The sequence below is a fragment of the Balaenoptera ricei genome, chromosome 16, assembly GCF_028023285.1.
Source record: "Balaenoptera ricei isolate mBalRic1 chromosome 16, mBalRic1.hap2, whole genome shotgun sequence".
NCBI lineage: Eukaryota > Metazoa > Chordata > Mammalia > Artiodactyla > Balaenopteridae > Balaenoptera > Balaenoptera ricei.
This window is the reverse complement of record NC_082654.1, coordinates 107,187,824-107,204,040: the sequence shown is the minus strand read 5'-3', so window position 1 is coordinate 107,204,040 and position 16,217 is coordinate 107,187,824. Positions and strand designations below refer to the sequence as shown.

The window sequence follows — 16,217 nt, the reverse complement described above, 5'->3', positions numbered from 1 at the left end:
ACCCCCGGGCTCGGTGACTCGTAGTGGGCCGGCCCTCTCCTGGCACAGTTGTGTGCATTTAAGGAATATCCCCCCCCTGGGCCCTGGTGAGCCCAGTGGGGGATATTCTGGGCTCCCCCTGGGGCTTCATCTTCCCAACCTGTGTCACCCCAGGCTTCCCTGGGGGCAGAGGCACTGTGGAGCAGTGCGCTTGCTGGCCGGGCTGGGCCTCGGGCTCCCTGGAGCAGGGGCCAGGGTTGGGGGCGCTCAGGGCCGGCTTTCCAAGGGAGGGCTGGCTCAGAGGGCACTGCCGGTGGCAGAGAGAGGGCCCCATCAGCCCGGGGGCCAGGACTGTGGGTGAGGACAGGAGAGGAGAGGGAGGAGGGGCTCACCTCCTGTGCCCCTCTCCCCATGGGGGAGATGACAGTATTGTCACCAGACATCAGCAGGTGACTGACAGGCACCCAGCAGGGCCAGGCCCTACCTGAGGAGAAGCAGCAAAAGGGCCGGAATCAGAACTCAGATTGCGGCTGCGGAGACGGAGACGGAAGGGCTGGGCTGGCCCAGAGGAGAAGGGGCGGTGCCGGGCCGAAGGGACAGGAGGAGGGTTGTGTCTGCACCTGCGCCTCCTTTGAAGGATCCCTTTTTGTTCTAGCAGAGCTTGCAATGTCATTTCTCCTTTTTCCAGGTAGTATGCGAAGGCCCAGGGCCACCAAGAAAACTGTGTGAGGTCCCCACTTAGTAAGCAGAGGGGCGTGTGTCAATAGCTGGTCCGAGCTGCTGCAGGTCTGGGGGCGGAGGAAGGAGCGGGTGAAAGGGGAGGTGAGAATACGCAGGGACCCCCAGGGCAGGCCCCCCCCCAGGGGATCCCGACAGGAGATGCCGCTGTGATACTTCCAGCTTTTATTTTTAAACTCACTCTTGTCTCCAAACCTATATTTCTTTAATAAGGAGACTCAGTTTGTGAGAAACAATCCAGTTCCCAGGAGGTATAGTCGTTTCAGACCATTTATGCTTAAAGCCCAAGAAATTCCAGATACTAAAACCCTTAACAAATGGGCCTCCAGATTTGCCAAAACAGCTCTTAGGCTTTTCTTGCATATTCCCTGCAAGGGTTCACGGCAGAACGCCTGCAAGGCTCTCCTAACGCTTCGGGGGTTATTCCTTGACGAAGTGCGGTTGGGTCTAGGGGCGCTTCCTTCCAGGACTCCCACGCAGCTGGAGAGACCCATGGCATCGCACTGAGCCCCTAAGAGGTCAGTCCACTGGCCACGGTGCCCCCTTACCTGGAAGTGGAATATCCCTGCGTAACCCGGGCCGAAGCTTTGGTCCTGGGGGACGACTCTAGCCAGTGCTTTTTCATTAAGCGTAAGGGAGACCACAGCAGCTAACAGCCAGCAGTCGCTTGCAGAATGAAAGCCAGAAATCAGTTTTCGCCACCAATTCACAAGAAACAGGAAAACTCGAGGCCAGAAAGGGATGTGGGGCGTTCCAGGTGTGGCCACATCTTTTCTGCATTTAAAAGAGTGGACAGAATCAGAATAGCAGCAAATACCTCTGTCCTCCCTTCTGCTTCCCTTCCTGACTCTTCTCCTGCCCAGTTTGTCGTAAACAACTGTCACTGTCTTGGCGATGTTACAGGATATGCTTGCTTGGATTTCAGACATACTTGCACATCGGCGCTGTGAAGTTCCAGAGCCATCCCTCCGGGGGCCGAGGCTGCAGACGGTAGCATCAGCAGGACTGGGTAACAGGTGCAGCATAGCTGTAGCCCGGGAGCACCTGCGGCCTTTGGGGGATCTCAGAGATAGCGCCCTGCAGTGCCTGGGGCAGGCGTTTCTGGGACCGAGGCCTCCCCCCAACCTAGACTCAGTTTAGTTATAGATAATGGTAGCTCTGTGGATATTTGCTTTCAATTATCTTGCATTTTCAAGATCTGTTGACTGATCTACTGATTTCCCCAACTACGTCTTCATGTTAACACACATGTAGAGGAAAACTCCAAAGCGAAATCAAACATGAGACGATATTTGGTCTGTGTCGTGCCAGACTCCTGCGGCCTCCGTCCGCCTGTCTAGAGAACGGAGCGAGCGCTCCTCTGTGCCTAGCCGTGTTTCGGTGCTGCCTATGAAACACGCGTGAGCAGAGGTCTAGAAGGATCCAGTTAAGTGGCAGGGCAGGACCTCCACGTTTATCCCCCATCTGTTTGTTTTCTGTAGATAACGCCACTGCCAGTGGAACTCGAGACCCCAGCACGCTCCGCTGGGCCTCCTGAGAGCGCACGTTCCTGGGAAGCGCCGTGTGCGCTGGGCTCGGGCCTTGTCAAATGACCCCTCCTGGATGTCGTCCACAGGCAAGAGACTCACAGAGGGCCTCGTGTCAGGAAAGCTGCTTCGGAGGCCCTCCGCTTCTGGCTTTCCCTAGGGTGTCGCCAGCGGGGCGCCTACAGCCAGTTCCTAACACATCAGCTGGTCTTTGGCAGCCGGGGGCCTGGTTTTGGGGAGGTGCAGAGGGGAAGGGACAGAAGCTGGAGGCTCTCAGCACCCTTTGTTCTGCAGAGTTGGCCATGTACCCTCCAGGTGACCATCCCTGCTCTCAGCTCTCGGTGGCCAGGGCGGGCCAGAGCTGGATGGAGTGAGCTCCTGCTGTAAGCTGACCGCCTCCACACTCTTCTCCAAGTTTTGCCTTCGCCAGGGTAGGGAATTGTGTGTATTTTCCTGGTCTGAGAGTCCATTCAGTCAAATTGCTCTGAGCTTTTGAAGGGGGAGGTTCAGAAGCCAAAGTTAGTTACATAGTTGAAACAAAGGGAGAAACGAGATTGCTTTATCTCTGTTGGGTGGGTACCGATGGGTGGGATCATCCACATTAGCACTGCACCCAGGTCAGGAGATGGCACCCCTGCAGGTCAGTTTGTTGGACGGCTGGGTAGAAGGTTGCGCGCAGGGGGCGCTAACGGGTGGGGGGCGGGCAACGGTGCGGTCCTGTTCTGCTTCTTTTTTTGGGCTGCAGGGCCATTTGATGGTGACCCTTCATAAGGTACACGTATGCTATGAAAAGTATTCGATGTAATGGAAGTGTTACAAAATGATATTCGTAATCAACCGCCAACCAACCATACACGCTTACACCAATGTGACAAACCAAAACTGTGAAAAATAAAGGCGCCCGTTCCATGATTTTCTATTGAAGAGCAATGTAGGGGTGTAGGGGGAGGGCAGGCAGAGGAAGAGGCGGGTGGAGAAACGAGAGGGGAGATGTGGGAGCAGGGGCAGGGAGACCCTCCTAGGGGCTGCACCTCGGTAAATGAACGCCGATCTGAATGCAATCTTTCTGAGAGGTCAAAGTTACATCTAGAACATATAATTCCACCATCTAGCTCTCTGTGGTCTATCTATGATCCACCATCTCTGTCTTTCAGCAGTCATCCCTCTAGCTTTGTGGCTTCCACGTTCTGTGTGAGGGGAGCTTGGTCACTCAACATGGAGGTTCCAGCATGGACCACTTTAACCATTAGACCAAAGTGGTGGTAGCTCGGCTGTAAGTGAGTTTGCTCCACTGGTATGTTTTTTAGGTCTCTCTCTTTCTCTTTTTATTTTTTTTTACATAGATAGAATAAAGGTAAACCCAGCCCAATTTTGGACTAAATCCTGAAATGTAGGGCCCAGTTTAACTGGCTTGGGGACACTCTCAAGTCAATAGCAGGAAGGAGATTGGATTGCTTTGGTGGTGAGCGGGACTTCCCCAAAGTATGAGCCCCTGAGAGACAGGGTGGCATCATGGTTAAGAGCCAGTTAGGACCCTGACTCTGCCTGGCCATCACTCCTGTGACTTTGGATAAGTCACTTAGCTTCCCTCAGATCTGGTTTCTCTTCTGTAAAATTGGAAGGGTGGTTGGGAAGATGAAATGAGGCAACGTGCACTTAGGAGAATACCTGGCAGGGGCTGAGTTCCTGTATGTGAGTGTTAGCCTTGGTCACGGTGCAGGAGAGCCAGGCCAGGGCACTGGGAATCTCTGTTCTCTGTAGACTCCTGGGCTGCGAGCCTGGACCAGAGGGGAATCCACCCGCCGGAGGAATGACGATGCAGGGGGTTTGGAGTCCCTGGGTGCCATTCAGCTGGGGCCAGACCGGGAGACCGGGAAGGAGGGAGGGGGAGGGAGGTGGAAGAGGGTGGTCACATTGATGTTGTCCCAACTCTTGTGCCCCTGGCTTCTCAGGGACCCGGTGCTACTCCTGCTGGCCCCCATGGGATGGTCTGTCCAACCCCATCTCTCCACGCTCCATCCCCTCACACTTACCAAGCTCCCCCCTGGCAGATGTCTGTCCTGGTGGCCCCTCCAAGAAAGAATTCTGGGTGTTTCACTATTTCCTGGAAGAAGGAAAGCATCATTAAAGTGAGGCCCACCGCGTGGAGGGCCGGAGTGATGGAGCAGGCCCAGGGGCTCTCTCCTTACTCGGAGCACAGGGCTTTTTTCCTGTATTTGATGTTTCCCAAGAAGGGACAAGAAGAGGTGAGAGACTGCCGTGACCCTGTTCCTCGCAGACCTGGGTTTGTCGCTGGTTGGTCACACCCTGGGGAGAGGTCCTGCCTTCTGAGCAGCACTCCCATGCGCCCTCTGGCCAGACGGACACGCGACCCTCCTGGCTGCACAGAGGACCACACACTGAGGCTTCCCTTCGCCGCTCAGGGGCCCTGGGCTAGGAGCCGGGGCCGCAGGCTTGCATGCCAGCTCCACGCTTACGAGCTTTGTGCCCTCTGTGGGCTTCAAATTCCTCCTCTTAGAGTGAAGTAATACCCACACCACAGGCCTGGGATTAAGCACAAATTCCCCCTCACCCACCTCCAGCTCCTTTCTTTTTTTAACCACACATTTAGGTGAAAACTTTTATATATCTATAGATTATGTGCACATATCGCTCATATAATTTTATCACAGTGCATTATATATTTTATTATATATTACACACAATCATATAGGTGTATATAATATAATTATGTATATAAAACATGGAGAGATATGTATAAAACATTAACAAAAGGTTTTTGAGAGCATTTATATAAAATTCATATCTTCTTTCCATTTTTTGAGGCATCAGGCTCCATTCCCGGCGTGGACTACAGTTAAGGAACAAGAGAAAGTCCCTGAAGAGTGACTGGGGCCAGACCCCTGAACAGATGTACAAGCTGGGGAGGGACAGAGTGACGGCAGGGGATGGGCTGCTTCAGAGACAGCGGGCAGTTGAGAGGCATCGTGTAACTGTCCAGGGAGGGGAATCAACAAATCAGGGGATGTGGATGAAAGTTCTGTACACAGCGGATGCTCCATCATTTTTTGTTTTTTTTTGTTTTTTGGCTGCGTTGGGTCTTTGCTACTGCGTGCGGGTTTTCTCTAGTTGTGGTGAGCGAGGGCTACTCTTGGCTGCGGTGCGCGGGCTTCTCATTGCGGTGGCTTCTCTTGTTGCAGAGCACGGGCTCTAGGCACGCAGGCTTCAGTAGTTGTGGCACGCGGGCTCCGTAGTTGTGGCTCGCGGGCTCTAGAGCTCAGGCTCAGTAGTTGTGGCGCACGGGCTTAGTTGCTCCGCGGCATGTGGGATCTTCCCGGACCAGGACTCGAACCCGTGTCTCCTGCATTGTCAGGCAGATTCTTAACCACTGCGCCACCAGGGAAGCCCCCCATCATTTTAACTGGGTCCAAATGCAGTTAGGTGAGTGAGGGACTTTCCCCACCTATTCCAGAAATGAGGGCTGGAGACAGCCACTCGCCACCAGGTCTGGGTGGACGCCTGGGGAAGAGCTTTGTCCTTAACTGCTTTCCACAAGCTTCCCAGGACCCTGCTTCTCCTCTGGTCTGTGTCTTAAAGGGCCAGAAGAGGGTGGTGATTTCTTTGAAGGAAGGAGGAATTCCCAGGCTAAAGAATGATGGGGCTCTCTTTGCAGCCTCCAGGATGTGCCAGCCCAGGGGTTTATTAGTTTAAAAAACATCCCAGGGACTTCCCTGGTGGTCCAGTGGTTAAGAATCCACCTTCCACCGCAGGGGACACGGGTTCGATCCCTGGTCGGGGAACTAAGATCCCACATGCCGCAGGGCAACTAAGCCCGCGTGCTCCAACTACTGAGCCTGCGCGCCTCAACGAGAGAGAAGTCTGCGTGCTGCAAAGAAGATCTCGCGTGCCACAACTGAGACCCGACACAGCCAAATCAATTAAAAAAATAAAAATATCCCAGCAAACTCAACCAGGAGAATTTCTGAAAAGCACTGTGCCATTGATGTAGGACAAACCCAGGCCTGGCAGAGGGCTGGCTGACATCCTGAACACCAGCCCTAGAATTCCTGCCTCTTTCCAGGTAACCTCGGGAGTCTTGGCATCATATGACAGCAGGAAGGGCAACTACAGGTGAGGGGCAGCTCCTTTGTGCCCGTGCCCTGCCTTGCCCGTGAGGATCCCCCCGCCCCCATGTTCTCTCTCTCTCCCTGACCTCAGCGCCCAAGGGCGTTTGCACGTGGGAAGGCGCAAACCAGGGAAGTGAGAGTGGTCCCAGCAGCAGCCCTCCCCGATCGGCGGGTCAGGCCGGCCATCTGACTTCTCCAGGCTGTGTTCTTATCTGTCACGTGAGACACAGACCCCACCCTCCTCCAGATGGGACATTTTGGCTGGTGGTAGAATCTGTATTGGAGCCCCTGCCCGCAAGGGCACCCCAGGAGTCCCCAGAGCCCTGTTGCACGGCCCCGAGGCCCTCCCAGGGGAGTTGCTCCAGGGCCTGCATGAGCAGCGCGTGTAGAATGGAGTCTGAAGGTTGGCAGACCGCTGCCCAGCCCCGGGCCAGATGCTGGGCCCCCTGGTACACGATGGGCTGTGGGCGTGAAGGCCCCTCCTCCCCTCCCTGCTGTCCGCCCCTCCCCGACTTCTGCGGCCTCGCCCGCCTCACCAGCTCCACCAACTGCACCTGCAGGTGCCCCCGCCTCCCAGCTCTTGTCTTGCAACTGGTTGTTTTTGTTCAGGAGAATTTTATCAAATTGCATCAAACTGTGCATTGAGAGAGAAAAATACAAAAAAAGAGAAAACTCAGAAATTCTCATCGAGCCAATGCCAATCAGCCATGAGGTATAGGCTGGCGAGATTGTCACGTGTGACGATGCCTCTGTCTGTCCAGCGCTGCCGTGTGTCGGAGTAACCCTGCGCCGGTCACACGGTTCTGTGCGCGCGTGTGTGAAGGGGCGCTGTGTGGGAGTGCCGGACGCCTACGTGCCACGTGGCACGTGTGCGGACAGGTGTGGGTGCCTTCTCTGCTGAATGTGTGACGTGTGTAGGCATGTGGAGTGCGTGAGCCCACGCGTGTGCCCCGTGTGCGCTCCTGTGCGTGGCGCTTATGGCTGGGAGTCCTGCATATGCGTGTGGGCCCCAGAGGCGTGTTTGTTCGTGAGAAATGTTGTCTGGGGGCTTGAGGACGAGGGTTACCTGAAACCACAGTCCTGTGAAGGGAGGATCAGAGGGGTCTCCACAGAGCTGAGGTGACCCCAGACGGCGGCGGGGACCCGGGGAGGGAGGCCGGCCTGGGCACCAGCAGGTGGTTTCCCTGGAGGACTTGGGACCGAGTGTCCAGGAACGTTTGCTTTCAGGGCCTGTACGGTTCACCTTGTACCTCATTAGGGGCTCAGCCAAACACACAGACTTTTCTCTATTAAGTACTTAATTTTAAAAGGGAAAAGCCGCATTTCTAACGAGGTTGGAGAGGCTGGGCCCTACGATCACGGCTGTGCGCGGATCCCGGCCGTGTGCCCAGGGCAGTCGAGGCAGAAGGGGGCACGGGGTGGGGGAAGGGGGACCTGGAGCGCAATGGCCTCTGGGGGGAGGGCAGCCCCAAAGGGAGCGCCACCGTGCAGGGAGGTCTCGGCCACGTGCCGTGGTGCACGCAGGCTGCCAGGGGCCGTCGGCCGAGGCTCGAGGGGGGACCGGGCCTTCAGGAGGCCGAGGAGTCAGGAGGGAATTGCATGGAAGAAGGCAGATGGGAGCAGGCAGACAGGGAGTCGGGGGGCGAAGGGAAGCCGAGGCGCTTGTGAGTTGAGGGGCTCGGGCTACAGGCGCAGAAGGCAGGCCCTCGGCTGCACTGCGCCCTGGCTGTGTCCCCATCAGGCCGGGAGACGCCCCCCCAGATCCACAGCCTTCCCCGTGAGGCCTGGGGCGGGCTCACCCCTGGGCGACCTCCCCTTCTTACCCCAACCCCAGGCCCAGGTTCCCCCTCGGAGCCTCCTTGCCTGGGCTCCCGGGGGGTACGAGGTGCCTCTCCGGCACCCCCAGACGTCCCATGACTTTCCTGGCTCTGGTTGCTCTCGTGCACCACTCCCTGGCCCCCAAGCAGAGCTGTGTTTGCCAAGAAGGTGGTGCTGGCAGAGCGCCCGCCCCACGTTCCCACTGGATGGCCGGGCAGTCGCTGCTGGGACACGCAGCACGTGAGGGCTGAGGAGAAAGGCAGACGGCGCCCGAGCCACGGAGGCTCCCAGAGGGACGCTGCGACTCTTCCCGTGGCCCTGCTGCCCTGGCTGACCCCATCCCGGGGACCCCGGGCTCCGTCCTGCCAGAGCAACCTCAATCCCCACCCAGGTCCTTGCTTCTGATGTCATAGACCTGCGTAAGACGGGACGCAAAGCCCCTGCCCTCCCTGAGTAGGAGACACGCAGAGTGTGTTTCTGGGAATGAAGACAGAGGGGGTGAACTCAGCCGCAGACCAAGCAAAGGGCAGAACGGATTCTGAAAGTGAATGCAGGAAGGACAGCTGCCCAGTTACGATACATCAAAGCGGAGCATGGAGGGGCCCGAGGTGTCAGGCCTTTGGGTGGGAGCCTCGCCCATCATTCAGGGCGGCACTGAGCAGACATCAATGTTAAGGTGAGCACCTCCCAGAGCTGCAGTCTGGGGCACTGGAATCCCTTGGGGGTCCCGGGGGCCCTCGTTCCAGGAGGGGACAAAGACGGTCTCCAGCCTGGCCTGTGCACATCACGCTCTTATCGTGGAGCAATTTCAACTTTGGCAAAGAGAAGGCAAGCTGTAGGCTGCAGAATGACACCTGAAGCCAGGGGATGACCACGTAGGCTGGAGGGTGGGCGCCCTCCCGGACGGGGGTGACGGCGTTGGGTTCCCGTCGCACTCGATGCTCCGGGGCAGTGCCTGGGGAGGTGCCCAGCTCTGTCACGTACTGCCTGTGCGCGTCACCCATCAGGCTCTAGCTTCTCCTTCGGTAGAACGGGGATAATGATAATACCCGGATGTTAGGACTGTGTGGGATTAAATGAGACAATCCTGGAACAGTCAGTGTTGGCCGGGCATCGTAACTGCTGGCTGCTATCATTGTTTAGAAGGTGACAGAAGGTGCTGGAAGCTGAGAGTGCAGTGGGGTATGGGATGAATGAGGGCCTGCCTCTCGGAAGACTTGGGCGCCGAGGAGGGACACAGGCAGGTCATTACATTAGAACAGCATGAGTGCTGAAATAGGACGGCCGACAGTTCTTCAGGGGGCCAAGAAGGCTCGGTGCGTGAGGCCCCTGCAAGAGCCCGAATTCCCCAAGCAGAGAAGGGCCTCCCAGATCGACAGGGCATTCCGATGGGAGGGTCCGGCCGCGGGGAGGGGCGGCGGGCGCAGGGCAGCCTGGGGACAGGGGCTGTGTGGGAGCCCGGGCCTCACTCCTGGCTAATGCTGAGCCCACTGAGGGCGCTGAGCAGGGGATGGCAAGGCCCCTGGTGGCAGTAGGGGTGGCCTGACGGGCTACGGCTGGAAGTAGGGAGACCAGTTAGGAGGAAAGGAAGTGATCGGAATTTCTCAGAAGAGAGGCTGAGCCATTCTGTGATAGCCTTGTCAGACTTAGGAAAATACTGGACAACCAGAAGTGGCTTACACCTGAACCACGGCAGCATGGCCTATAGATGTGCACTCACACGCGCACACATACACACACACAGACTACAACGGGAAATGGCAATAAAAAGAGCTAGCCACTGCGTGGGACTTCCCTGGTGTCCGGTGGGTAAGACTCTGCACTCGGGGAACTAGATCCCGCATGCGTGCCGCAACTAAGGAGCCCGCGTGCTGCAACGAATATCCCGTGTGCCGCGACTAAGACCCGGCGCAGCCAAAATAAATAAATAGATTAATTAATTTTTTAAAAAGAGCTTACCACTGTGCAAGTAACAGCTTATGTGTGCTTTGGGCCCGGGCCTGAAGAGGCCGGAGGTTTTCGTGTTTGTTTGTTTGTTTAAAGTAGACATGTTATGTATTTAAAATATAGACATTAGACATTATTTGAATATAGGGAGATGGTGAGGTCGATGTGGTGCTCGTGGTGAGATGAGATTCAGAGCTGATGCTGATGACGCACTAATAGCAGCCGCAATCAGAACAACAGCCGTCACTTGCTGAGCAACTTCCGTGTGCCAGACGTCGGGCCTACGTTGGTCGTTATTGTTCCCACCTTACAGGTGAGGAGACTGAGGCCTGGGACCACGGTCAGGGGTCACGTTAGCGGCAGGGTGGCACCAGCACTCAGGGTCTCCCCTTTAGGTCCGGCACCCTTAGCCTTGCCCACAGCGTCCTGTCCCCACAGGGGCCGCTCCCAGACCAGCACCCTCCCTGGGGGAAGGAGAGCCAGCCGGCGCCCGGTCAGAGGTCGAGTCCTGACTAATCCAGCACGGCAAATATTGATTCCTGGTCCCAGGCACCAGCTGGTGCCACGCGGGACCATCACCTCCAGACTGCTGGTGGCAGGGGGCCTGCGGGGACACAGATGATGGCTGCCTTCCAGGAAGGGAGATGGTCTGGGGAGAGAATCCCTGCTTCACATGCCTTCTGTCCATCGCGCAGGTCCTGAGCGCTCGCTGAGTGAACTTCTGTCCCCTCTGAGCATCCTAGGCTCTGGCCAGAAGCCCCTGAGCACATCGGGCGCATTGTCTCAGCGTTAGCGTGAGGGATCTGCGGGGAGCCACCTCTCACCCGTTTCTGCGTGTTTGCCCTTGGGCTCTGGTGGGACATGTCACCTGACACTTCCGGATAAAGCTTTGACTTCCACTCACCAGCTACAGACAAGACGCTCTCTGATCCTGAGTCCCGGGCCTCGGCGGGGAATCGTGGAGCCAGGGGGCCAGGTGCAGCCAGATACCCTGGCCACCACCCAGAGCAGCCACTTGCCCCCCGAGCACCATTCCTGCCTTCAAACCGCATCCCTTCTAGGGGACTCAGGAGATGTGCCTAAGTCCAGTTTGTGCATAGCCCAGGCCTCCCAGCCCATCCTTTCCTTGATGCCCCCTCCTGGGCTGCTGAGCTGCACACCCCGTGTCTGTTGCCCGCCCGCCCTGGCAGCACTCACCCCCGGCCTCTTCCACACGAAGGGGATCTGGGGCCTCTCGCTGTAGAAGACAGAGGAACTGTTGGCTGGGAGGTCTGCATCCTCAAACAGGACGCCCTTCTGCAGACACGCCCACCTCAGCTCCTCGAAGCTCTGGCCCGAGGAGTGGGTGATGCGGGCATCCTTGGGGGCGGGGGGCTCCCGAGGCCCTGGGGCCCGGTAGAGGAAAGGCGTAGCTGTCCTCGGGCCAGCGGACTCGGGGTCAGTGACGGATGGGGAGAGGTGAGATGCAGGTGCCAGTCAAAAGGAGCCAGTGTGGCAGCACTGGACTAAGTGGACCTTGGCCTCTGCCTGCTTTCCTGGGGACCTCCCTGTTAGGCGGAAACGGGGCGCACCCTGATGGCAAACTGTCACAGAGCCCTCTGCCCTCCCAGGGGCTCCTGTAGCACAGCAGGAGCTCTGAGGCTGAGCCGGGTTTGGGCGGAGACAGCGCTCTCTGCTTAATGCACAGGGGAGACCCTGGTGGGAGAGAGAGGGTGGCTTTATGGCAAAAGAGCGCAAGATACCAAACTGGTCCAGGAGGTGGCAGGCAGCGTGGGCTTTGCTGTGGGGAGAGGGCATGGGGTGATCTTCAATCACCTCTTAAATCAGAGAGTCGCAGAGTTCTGTAGCTGGCAGAGAGCTTAGTGAATCACAATAGTCCATGTGGCACGGACAGCTTTCTCACAGCCTCCCATTTTGATTTAGAGCAGGGCTGGCAAACTTTGTCTGGAAAGAACCAGATAGTAAATCTTCCCGGCCTCGTGGGACGTGCGGTCTGTGTGGCAGCTACTCAGCTTTGGGTTGTAGAGCAAAAACAGCCACGATGCTGTGTGAACCAAACAGCGAGGCTGTGCCCCATGCAACTCTACTTACAAAAGCAGAAGGGCTGGATTTCATCCAGCCGGAGCTGGGGCTCTGACCCCCGACATGGGTGCACTCACAGGGGATGTCCGCCCCTCCTCCAGGGCAAGGATGCCGCTGTCTCCATCCTTCCTGGCAGCTGGTCTTGGAAAACAGTTGCAAAAACAGACATCATATTAATGAAATTCCTTGCCCTGCCAAACTCTACGAATAGGCTGTCACGTTTGAGAAGAAATGATGTTCTGGGGCAGCAGTTTAATAAAAATCTGAGCCGCTGCGTGAAGCCCCGAGGCTTCTAAGGGCTTCACTGTGGAGTCAAGGGGTCTGCAGTTAATAGGTGTGGTTAGAAGCCCGTGGCATGAGTTTTCACACGACCCCCAATTCCCAGGAACGTTCACTTGGCTCCACACACTTTCTGTCGAGAGAATCCTGCATATGGTCTACAGGGATGTACAGACACTGAAGTTGGGGGCATCCGGGTTGGACTCCCAGATTTGCCTGGGGTGACCTTGGGCAGGGCCTCTTTGCCCCGGTTCCTCTGGGACTCGGTTGACGGGCAACTGTGAGGGCTGCGAGGGGCGGCTGGGAACAAAGCAGCCGGCAGGATCCACGGGCCGGGTCAGGAGCTGCAGGTGCCTCCTTCCCTGTCCTGTCTATCCCCTGCCCTGCCCTAGACACCGGATCTCAGAGCCCCCTTCCTGAGCCTCTTTTGCCGCCTCTAGTAAAGGCTTCTTATGTTTCTTTGACCACACCATAAAGGATTCTGGAATAATTCTCTGCCAGAGACAGTGGAGCTGCCAGCGTCTTGTAAGACAGCTCTGTTTCCAGGTGATTAAGAACAGCCCGGGAGACAGGTGCAGCAGCGTGAGGGCCATTCATTTCTGTGATGCCTTGGTCAGGGAAATGATCACCAGCTCAGATTTTTCAGAATTTCCCCTTCAAACGACCCCGAGACTAGGGGGAAAGGACCTTGAAGTGAAATTCAACACAATTTCAATGTCGTAAGGGGTTTCCGTGATGCTGGACCCTCTCCAGGCTCCAGGGATGCATGTCCGTATACCGTGCCCCTACCTCTCCAGGCAAGGGGTCCTGTCCTGCCGTGTTGGTCTCTCCTGTGGACCGGATGAACCCATGTTTATTTAAAGCCCATCTTAGTTACTAGGTAATCAGAGACTGCACTGTCATTTGTGACTAAAGCAAAAACACCTGCGAGCGGGAACTACACTAAAAGGGCTTAGAGATGCCTTAGTCTCCTGGAGGTCATCCCACACCCCTGCTCTCCAGGACATCACCCCAGCGCAGGGGGCCAGGTCTGCCGCCAGGACCCTGCCCCAGCATGCCCGCTCGCCGGCCCCTGCACGGGTCTGCGGCGAGGGTCCACAGGAAGGAGTGCTGTCACCTGTCCACACCCCCCGCCCGTGCCCCGGCCACGTCTAGGTGCAGGCACTCAGCAGAGCTTACTGCCTGGACTTAGGGCTGCATCCCAGCACCTCTGAGCCCGCCCCCAGCTCAGCCCGGTGGGTCGGAGCTGGCTGCCCATTTGCTGTGGGAACTTGGAAAGCAGACACTGTACCTGAGCCTCTCAGGTGAATCTTCCAAACCTTTGCTTCTTCTCTGGATGGCATATTTAGAGGATCTTGAGCCATGCGTTCTGGGGGCCCAGCAGGATCTCAGCCTCCTGTGTGCAGCTCCCACACACACGCAGGGAAGCGCTCCGCCCGTCCGGAGGGCAAGGCCCGTGGGTTTGCTCACAGACAAGACAGGACGGTGCACATTGCTTGTCACAAGGCCTGTCCACTTGTCACCAGCCTAGAGGCATGCATGGCATTGAGCCCTGTGGTGACCACAGAGACCACTCATCACTTTAGCTGCCTTCTCCTCCCCTGAACAGAACAACTGCTAAAGGGAACTCCAGCTTAACTCACCCTCACCCCGGCCCTGGGGTCTTCCCGTCCTTTCTTTCTCTCTCCTCCACTCCCTCAGCTTGCAGAGGCCGCTGGGTTTCTCGTTCTCCAGAGAAGAGGCCTGAGTAAGCCCGGGGGTGGGGTGGGGTGTGTGTGCATCAGGGCAGTGGGATGCAAGAAGCCCCCTGGGTGGGTCTGTGAGGCCTCTGGGCAAAACCCAAGAACAACATTCTGAACCTTCACCTGGGCGCAGAGACCTTGTCCTGGACGCCAGTGGGCCGGGAGTTACAGTAGCAGAGCTGACTCTTCGCCAGCACCAGGTATGACAGGTACGCAAAACAGACGACCCCGCAGTAGGAATTGGAACTGCTCTGTTTTGGGTGTCTGCGGGTGGCGGTCAGGAGCCTGCCTGCGGCGATGGGTGCAGCATGGGCCCCGCTGCTTGCGTGTGGAGAAGAGGTAGCGGAAGATACAAGAGGGGAAGTGAGTCAGGAGGCTCAGGTGTCCAGGTGAGCAGCGCAGGTGTGGTAGGAGAGAAGGCGAGAAGAAGGGACAGATTGTCTTCGGAGAATCACTGCCCGGGCTTCCTCATGGCGGGGGGGCAAGATGGGGCCTCCTGCTTTCGGACCTGAGCAAAGGAACGAAGCAGGGGCAGGCCTGGAAGAAAGGTTCAAAACTTTGGGTCTGTCGAGCTAAAAATGCCCTCTTAATGGCTGGTGGGAGTGTAAACGGGTACAGTTTTTTTGGAGAGCAGCTTATTAATATCTATGAAAATTACAAATGCACACACTCTCTAAATCCAACTGCTCCCTCCTGGCAAATTATCCTGCAGATGAACCTGCACCCCTGCAAAGTGGAGATGTTCAAGCTTATCCGTTTCGTTGCAGCGCTGCTCACTTGAGAAACAAGTTGAAAAATGCTCAGTGCCCGCCACTGGGGGAAATGATAAAAAAAATTATGGCCCGGCCAATCAGGAAGTGGGATAACCGACAGCCACGGAACAGAGCCAGGAGGACCTCCACGCTGACGCGGAGGGTCTCCGATAGGTCAAGGTGCAGCACAGGACGCAGAGGACACCCCCATTTGTGGAGAAAGGGGGAGCAGGGTGCGCATTTACAGCTGCATAAAGGTCTCTTGGGAATTACACAAGGCATAACGAGAGGGGTGGACTGAGCACGGGAAATACGTTTTCACTTGTAACCCTCTAGACTTACTTGCTTGAGTTTCTTTTTACGTTGAGACGCCCGTGAAAGGGCAACGCCCAGTGGTGATTAGACAGCAGGGCAGCTTCACAGAGGGAGGGGGCCCTGGCCGATGCCCCGGCATCCTCTCTCAGACTCCCAATCCCTCCGCCCTAGGATCTTGGCGGCTCTATTCCCCCCCAGCACGGAACTCTCTGCACTCTTCCCTTACTGGCCGTCCCGGTCGTCACCTGCCACCTGTGCCCCGGTACGTGGCACTCACAGCGTATGCAAAGGAGTTCCACATACCCAGGTTGAGAATCGTCAGCTTCTGCAGTAAGAGCTGGGCCTGGGGTCTCAAAATCCACGCCCTGTGTCCCACATGTACAGAAATGCAATTCCCTCTTTTCTAGTACTTGCTTTCCCGCGGCCCTGGAGCCCGAAAACTGCAGGGAGCGCACATCTCTCCTGGCCCTCTGCAGGGTGTTCAGTCCAATGCAGTAAGTTTCCGGTCGGTTTTAAATATTACTGTCTCAGTCACTCTCAAAGCCAAAGCGGAGTCCTCTCAGGGTAAGCACCGTCTGCAGTGACTCTGCCCCCCTCCGCCCTCCCCAGGGGGGCACGTGGGGGCAGGGGGAAGGGTCTCTGCCCTCCGCCACCTCAGATCCTCACATCTCCCGGCCCCAGGGGGCTTTCTCTCTTAGGTGGGAATGACCTTTACTTGTAACTGTTGTCCCCTGGCGATTTGCTGTATGATTTACTTTCCAGTTACGCTTCCAAGCTTTGATCTTTAAAAAAAAAAAGTCATTTTGTGGGTTCGGAGAAATCCTTTGTTCTCACTTGACAGCCCAGCTTTCCAGAGCCTCGCCATAGACTTAAAAGTCCAGCTTGAAGCTTGGAGCGGAGCAATGATGGCAT

The 16,217-nt window shown here is 56.9% G+C and overlaps 1 protein-coding gene across 1 annotated transcript in view; it reads right to left on the bottom strand.

The window, feature by feature from the left end:
• CAPN9 (calpain 9) overlaps positions 1 to 15,606 on the bottom strand; it is a 47,794-nt gene extending 32,188 nt beyond the window's left edge. The window contains 5 exon segments of the mRNA XM_059899658.1: positions 1,266 to 1,383; positions 4,277 to 4,347; positions 11,333 to 11,552; positions 14,362 to 14,559; positions 15,551 to 15,606. Of these exon segments, the coding sequence (XP_059755641.1) occupies positions 1,266 to 1,383; positions 4,277 to 4,347; positions 11,333 to 11,552; positions 14,362 to 14,559; positions 15,551 to 15,606 (663 nt within the window).
• Between the last annotated feature and the right edge of the window lie 611 nt (positions 15,607 to 16,217).